The sequence below is a fragment of the Lissotriton vulgaris genome, chromosome 3_1, assembly GCF_964263255.1.
Source record: "Lissotriton vulgaris chromosome 3_1, aLisVul1.2, whole genome shotgun sequence".
In the NCBI taxonomy this organism is placed as follows: Eukaryota; Metazoa; Chordata; class Amphibia; order Caudata; family Salamandridae; genus Lissotriton; species Lissotriton vulgaris.
The window spans coordinates 1,688,391,313-1,688,399,361 of record NC_141689.1 but is presented as its reverse complement, the minus strand read 5'-3'; the positions used below and the strand labels follow the sequence as shown (position 1 = coordinate 1,688,399,361).

At 41.0% G+C, this 8,049-nt stretch overlaps 1 protein-coding gene across 1 annotated transcript; it reads left to right on the top strand.

Moving 5' to 3' along the window:
- The first annotated feature begins 4,702 nt into the window (after positions 1-4,702).
- LOC147728350 (zinc finger BED domain-containing protein 5-like) lies at positions 4,703-5,362 on the top strand. Its single transcript, XM_086963781.1, has one exon. The coding sequence runs from the start codon at positions 4,703-4,705 to the stop codon at positions 5,360-5,362; it is 660 nt and encodes a 219-aa protein (XP_086819907.1).
- The last annotated feature ends 2,687 nt before the right edge of the window (positions 5,363-8,049 follow it).

Here is an 8,049-nt window from a genome sequence, read left to right as displayed (position 1 = left end):
TTGCCATATCTAAAGCAAATGATTCTGGGACTTGTGGTGCTACATACAGAAGGTGACGCATAAGTCTCTGACTGACTATATTTTTATATGAACTTTGGACAAGTTCCTTACTTACAATGACAGTGCAACACAGACTATCTTTTCATGCACTTTTTCCGTTCATCCTATTTACCTGGTACCATGTAGCGGACATCACTGACAGGCAGCCCATGGACCAAGTGGGCGTGTATTGTGGTAAGGATATCCTCCTCCAGTGGGGTGAGATGGATGCGGGCCCCAGGGTAAGCAGCAGGAAGGATCCTGCTTAATATGATTCTGGAGTACTTCTTCACCCTCTGCCTTTCATCCTGCCACTTCTTCTTGATGTCCTGTACTGTGCGCCTCTCCTCCCCCAATGCTGTGACAGCAGTGGCTAATTGCTGCCACAGGGCTGCCCTCTGTGTCCCACTGGTGCAGTAGGGTGGGAGTCCATATAGGTATTTGTGGTTCCTCACTATAAACTCCACAATCATGGTGGTCTCCTCTGCAGTGAAGTTCTTCTTTCTCCTCATTAGTTCCTTTATTCTCTGGCAATGTGAGCATTGTGAATACAAACTCTATGTGGCCAAACCTGTTCCTTCAATGTGTGCTGCTTTTATGTGTTATGTGCTGCAGCTCAATTAGTGTTAATTGGCTTCAGCTGGAGCGTGGTGGGGGATGATAGGCACATGCAACAATCATCATGGCAAAATGGAGCTATTGGCTGCGATTAGCTGCAGTGTGTCAGCTGATCCATGGTGGGGGATGGTAGGCATTTGGACAGGTGTTTACCCTTGGCTAAACTGATCAATGGCCACAGATCGCATCTTCCGTCCTGTAATCGGAAATTTCGGGCCGGAACCGGAAATTCTGACGCAGAGCCGGAAATTCCGGGCCGGAATCCAAATTTCCGGCCCAGAAGCGCAAATTCCGGCCCGGGTGCAGACGTAAAGTTAGTAGTCGTAAGTCTATTCTGTGAATACCTAAAGTAGTAAGTTCATTCTGTGAATACCAAAAGTAGTAAGTACATTCTGTGAATGCCAAAAGTAGTAAGTGCATTCTGTGAATGCCAAAATGGTAGTAGGTTTCGGATTTTGTCTTAAGTTCATTCTGTGAATCGGGTCCCCAGTTGCCCTGCAGAACATACCTAGATAATCTTTAGTGATTAGTAGGCTCTTGTGTATCTTTACCTATAGTAGTTTGACTGTAATACAAGGAGTTGGGCCCCTGGTCTCTAAAGAGAGAAATGTGGGGTTAGTGTGGCCCCCTCCAAACTTCGTAGCCTGGGGGAGGTGGTGGGCCCCCAGTTTCAAAAGAGTCTATGGTGGGGGTTCCACACGCCCCACCTCCATTTCATAAATAAAGCGGTTGTAATTTTTGGGGCTCCAAGAGCCTCCGGGGAGGGTCCCATGTATCTCCCTCCTTTTTCTTTAATGCCCACATGCCCTGGGACCTGGTCCACCCAGGGGATATAATGTAAAGAAGCTCGGAAGACTTCATTTCTTTTTTTTAATTTTGGCCACAGATTCGTGAATCCATCACTATTTTGCAGCAATTATTTTTTTAAGTGCCCTCTGGGATTCCAGCACAAGAGCTAGAGGGCCAGGGTATTTGAGACATTTGAGATGTCAACAGTGATGTCTGCAGTGATGTTACTGACCATGTCATAAGTCATGTAATATGTGAGGTCATAAGCAGTGCATTGCAGGTTACGAGAAAGAGTTAGCTCAGCTAGCTCTAAAAGCTCAATTTCACTGATTTTGTACAAGTGAAACCTTAGACTAACTTTAACATCTCTGTAACCATTAGTTTTTTCAGTGAATTTTGACGTTTTTTTATTCTATTTCGTAACTATAACTTTCCTTTAACCTTAGTTTTTTTCAGTGAATTTCTATGGATTTTTAAGTAGTAGTCACATTTGCAAAGTAGTGGGGAAAGGGGTCAGTGTGATTGCACCTGCTGCATAAGTGGTAACTACGCCCCTGGGTTTAGTCACATAATATGCTCCTGAAAACATAAGAACAACTCTATAAGAATTTAAACCTTCCAGAAACTAATGGCTGAGCGAGAAACAGAGAAATCCACAACCTATACCAATATGTTACACTGGTAAGGTAATAATGGTTACAGCTCTCCCACTTCAAGGAAGAAAATAATCCATAAGCCAAGCAACCCTATGTAATTGCTACATAAAACAAATAAAGAATTACTTAGAAAAAGAAACAAATCACTCAAGAAGGAACACAACATATTTTCGAATCTCAAAATGTAAGTTTCTAATAGAGAAAGTGCAAAAACTGCAAGGTAATTTCTTTTTGTACTAACTGTATAATAATGATGCATACACATTTCCATTTTAGATGTTTAGGGCAAGTTCACAATATCATGGAGGATCATGGAAGAGATTGCTGCAGGACTGCTACTTTTCTTTTTCAAAAATGCCTTTGTGAATGGTCGTAAAAAATGGGAATGTAGAGGGAATATTCATATGCAATTAGTATTAATAGAAAAAAAGATGCCCTCAACGCATTTTTACTATAAGTATAAGTAATAATTCCCATACTCATAAATACTTTTTTTGAATCGCAACGTGTAAATAATACACTCACTTCTAACTGACATGTGAAAAGAAAGCATATGGTCTGAAATTACCCTGGAGTTTATGTTCAGAGTAAATTGAAGGCCAGTAGCGTTCAAAATAAAGATCACAATTAGCTCCATTGAGGAATAAATCATCTATTTCACGACTATCATTTCATGTCATAAACTATTTAGGGAAAACTTTTTAAATAATTCAAAATGTATTGCAGTCATTTAAGAAGACTGAGTTTGCTAACTTTTAACAAATTATCAATCATAATGAAATAGTCATGAAGCAAAATGTACATGCTTATTAATCACCAAAATGAAGAAGAGGGCGAAACCGTATATTAAAACTCCCTTTCTTGTCTTGAATGACAAAGGAACTGAGGCATCGCGTTTATGAGCACAGTAGATTTAGCTTACAGCCCTGCAACTACAAATTTGATTAGTAATGTGATTCATCTGTCTCCATCTCGATGGAAAGCATACCTTACAGCTAAATATGAAAAGGTTATGAAGGAAAAAATATATTATCCTTCTGCTGGTTTCCAACACCTTTACTATCGATAATATTTTACAAACCCGAAGAAACTGAGCAGTACACGCATAGATAGCTACTTCATATATATCTTGCATTGTTTTCATGGATTATATTTCTCTAGTCGTTTTAAAAGAAAATAGCTTATTTATTCTGCCTTGCAAAAAATACCAGATTTTACGATTTTCTTCCCTTTTGAAGAGGTCTGCAGCAGGCAGTCAGGTATCTGGTCAATGAGGGTTAAATTAAAACATATTTAAGATTTCCTTGTGAAGGGAGGTAAGGGGTAGATTGGAGGGGGAGGTTGAGTAATGTGTCCAGCGCAACAATGAAAAAGGACATGAAAATAGAGACACACCATGCTGACAGTAACACACAGATATCACAAAGTCTTGTGTGCTTTGGCCAGGACTTTTTTCTCGGGTATATCGCTGAACGGCCTCCTTTACACTCAGGGGTATTTTACAATGAAGTGGCATAGCATGGTGTTAGCCTCCTTGGCTTATCGCCATGCTCCGCCACTTCAGAAAAGCAGGGCTGCATCATATTTAAAACAATATGGTGCAGCACTGCATTTCCTCCTGCGCTGGCGATAAACTTAGCAGACTAGCGCTAATGCAAACACCCTTGCGCCAGAGTGCAAGTGTGTCTGCGCTGAGGCCAAGATTGTTTATGTGCAGGAAGGTCTTCCTTCCTGCACATAAACAGGCTTTAAATGCTGTTTTGTAACTTCCATGTGTGCTGCCTAATTCAGCACACATAGAAGTTGCATAATGTAATTTCTCTTTCTTGATTGTTTATGTGCAGGAAGGGACACCTTCCTGCACATAAACAATCAATTGGAGTTTGCTGTTTCTATGTGTGTAGCACAACACAGCACACATGGAAACAGCAACAAAGTGGAGAAATAAAGCATTTCTCCTAATTTCGCCTGTTTAAGACCAGGTTTTCCCTAGTCTTAATTTAGGCGCAGTCTCCTATTTACGCCACCCTTGTAAATAGGGGGCAGCATCAAAATCAATGGGTGTTCCGGGGAAACTCTCAGACACCACAATTTGCCGCAGAATCTCTAACATGTCTGAGGATATCCACAGACAACTCCTTGCACGTTTGAAATCCAGTTTGTTTTCTTTGCAATTGGATGAAGCGACTGACTTATCTAAGGACGCTCATTTAATTGCTTATGTCAGATACTGCCACAAAACTGTAATATTGGAAGATTTTTTATTCTGTAAACCAATCAGGGGACAGGCAACAGCATCAACCCTGTTTGACATTCTCAATGACTTCCTGTGCTCCAACGGCTTGAAATGGGACAGCTGTGTTGGGATCTGTACAGATGGTGCTCATTCCATGTGTGGGGCTAGGGCAGGCCTAAAAGCCAAAGTGTTAAAAGTGGCTCCTCATATTCTATAGACCCACTGTATGATACACCGGGAAGCCCTTGCAGTCCGTACCATGGTTAGATAACTTGGGGATGTGTTGGATTGTGCTGTGAAAATTGTTAATTTCATAAAGGCTCACCCCACTAGAGCACGTCTGTTTGCAATTTTGTGTGCAGAAATGGGAGCTGATCATAATGGTTTGCTTTTCCATACTGAAGTCCGATGGCTATCCAGAGGGAAGGTTCTGATTCGTATTTTTGAAGTACGAAATGAAGTACGGCAATTCCTTCTAGATTTGGATCCATACAAAGCAGAACAGTTGTGTAATCCCCGTTGGCTTGTGCTTTTAGCATACCTTGCAGACATCTTTGATAAATTAAATTCCTTGAATTTGTCTTTGCAAGGAGCTGAAAGTACATCTTTCACAATGTGCAAAAAAATATCTGCTTTCAAAAAGAAGCTAGAGTTATGGAAAAGACTAATCAAAGATGGCCTGCTGGAGGCATTCCCATGTTTATCAGAAGCTGTTGAGGACACTGGTTATGAACTTGAAAGTGCTGCTGAGGTCATAACAAATCACTTGACTTCTCTCAGGGGTGGTTTAGAAAAGTACTTTCCTGAGGACATTGATCATGACAAGGACTGGGTCTTCCAACCTTTTCTAGTGGATGCAGGTACTCATCTCCCAGTGCACCTTCAGGAAGACCTGATTGAGATCCAGAGTGATCGCGTTCTTGAAATGCAATTAAGCAAAATCCCATTGGCGGAATTTTGGCTGAAAATGTCTGAGGAACATTCTTGTTTAGCAATAATTGCAAGTCAACAACAACAGTCCTAGTTCTCATGGCAATTTTCCATTGTAACATTGTAAAACATCTCTGGCCCACGTGCCAAGTCCAAAGGGGTTTCTTTACTCTTAAGAAAAATCCTGAGATGCTTCAAAATATTGCCTTTTAAAACAACAACCTCTCTGATTGAAACAAACAGGACAGCACAAACAAAAAATGTGTGAAGAAGCGAGATGGCACCTCACGGGCGCACCACCAATGGGGCCCCTGATTGGTACTCACCAGGCTGGCCCTGTTCTCATCATTGGTGCCATCAAGCTAAAACCAAAAAAACCGTGTCTCGAACCTCAAAAGTAAAAAGACAGTGAATGGTGCAGTGGACACAACTTATATGTGACAAAACTAACAACATTTAACATATAAATCACTGTGCAACTGGGACCATAAACTTTACTTTCATTCCCTTCTCTGTTGCAAACCAATGAACACACATATACTAAAAAGGAAGAGAGTAAATACTACCTATCGATTTACTCTCTACTCACAGCCTGCACCATTCACTGTCTTTTTACTTTTGAGGTTCGAGACACGGTTTTTTTGGTTTTAGCTTGATGGCACCAATGATGAGAACAGGGCCAGCCTGGTGAGTACCAATCAGGGGCCCCATTGGTGGTGCGCCCGTGAGGTGCCATCTCGCTTCTTCACACATTTTTTGTTTGTGCTGTCCTGTTTGTTTCAATCAGAGAGGTTGTTGTTTTAAAAGGCAATATTTTGAAGCATCTCAGGATTTTTCTTAAGAGTAAAGAAACCCCTTTGGACTTGGCACGTGGGCCAGAGATGTTTTACAATGTTACAATGGAAAATTGCCATGAGAACTAGGACTGTTGTTGTTGACTAGCTTTCTGAGTGGAGGGCGTCCTAGTTCGGTTTGTCTTTCCCTCTAGACTCCTATTTTGTGTAGTAGCAATAATTGCAGTCAAGACTATTCTGCCTTTTAGTTTGTCATATTTATGTGAGATTGGTTTCTCAGCATTGGCTGTATTAAAGACTAAGTACCGTTCAAGGCTTGAGGTGGAGCACAACCTGAGGATGGCTGTTGCAAAGATACATCCACAAATTGACAATCTCTGCGGGGAAAAACAGGCACACCCATCCCATTAGTTCAAAAATGTGTTATAAAGTTTGTCAAACTATGTTTCGTTTAGGAAAAATAAAGTACTGTTGTGGATTTTTGGGCAATTCTTTTTGGAGACTTTTTGTTTGAGCTGTGTAGTAAACCTGTGACTCCAAAGCACAATCACCCAGAAACCTTCAGTTTGCTAAACACTGTTTAATAATATTTCCCCACCGTAAAAATGATTTGCCATGGGAATGGGGGGCGTTTTTGGTTGTCTGTGACGAGGAGTACCAAGTTCTATTTTTTTTTTCAGGGGGGGGTCCTTAAGCCTGGAAATTTTGACAGGGGGATCTCGGCATCCAAAAGTTTGAAGACCTCTGGTGTAGCACAACACAGCACACATGGAAACAGCAACAAAGTGGAGAAATAAAGCATTTCTCCTAATTTCGCCTGTTTAAGACCAGGTTTTCCCTAGTCTTAATTTAGGCGCAGTCTCCTATTTACGCCACCCTTGTAAATAGGGGGCAGCATCAAAATCAATGGGTGTTGCGGTGAAACTCCCACCGCAACACCCATTGCCCTCCCCTTTCATGCTAAGTACAGCGTGAAAGGGTGCCTTATTTACGAGCCAGCGTTAAGCCACGCTAAGTAGCTTAACGCTGCCTTGTAGATAAGGCAAAGACACTATAATAATAATAATGTAATTGAAATTGACGTAGTCGAGGCGATAGGGGCTTGTAAATATGCCCGTCAGTATTTAGCTTGCGATCATACCCAGTTTTGATTCTTCCATAGTGCCTTGGGGAATAACATGGTTGAATGCGCTGTGCTGCAGACAGTCATTCCCCAGTGCACTTTCCGAGCTATGGTGTCTGAAGTGCACCTCTTCAAAGACGTCCTGAATTGAATGCACAACTTTACACTTCTGCAGCAGGTGCAAATTCTGTTTGTTTCTGGTTTTTACAATTAATCAATACTAAGAATAGGACAGAGGGGGAAAATGGCATTTGAACTCGAGCATGGATGAGTCCTAGAATCGAGCAACAATCTTTTCTTGGGGAAGGATGTCAAATTCGTAGATTTGACCCGCTTATGTGACAGTGGAAGCATTTCAGTTAACAATGGTGCAAGTAAACACACAAAAATCATGCTTGTCATTAAGGGTGCATCTCCTTGTAAATATAATTAATCCAGAAATTGTATTGTGGAAGAGGTGGGAATGCCATCAAATTCATACAAGGAGTGGAGTTAGCGTGCAGTCAGTGAACTGTCAAGGCCCTAAAGACAAAGGCATCAGGCATCACAAGAAATATCATACTGAGGGCATTTAAAAGTAAGATAACTTTAAAATGCAAAACATTCAATTTTTGAAATTGTACTTGCAATTACTTTCCATTATATCACGGCGTTGGATGACCAGTATGAAAATGAATATCTGCCAAAGAAAACACAGAAAGAATTAAGTACTCTCCAGACTTCCTACATACAATCCACTGCATGACTGCTCTATGAAAATTATAATTATGTCTCATATCCTGTTTTACACTGAACAACCATACTTTGCACATAATTCACGTTTAAAAAAAGAACTAACACATAGTGGGCAAGATGTGCAAAAAC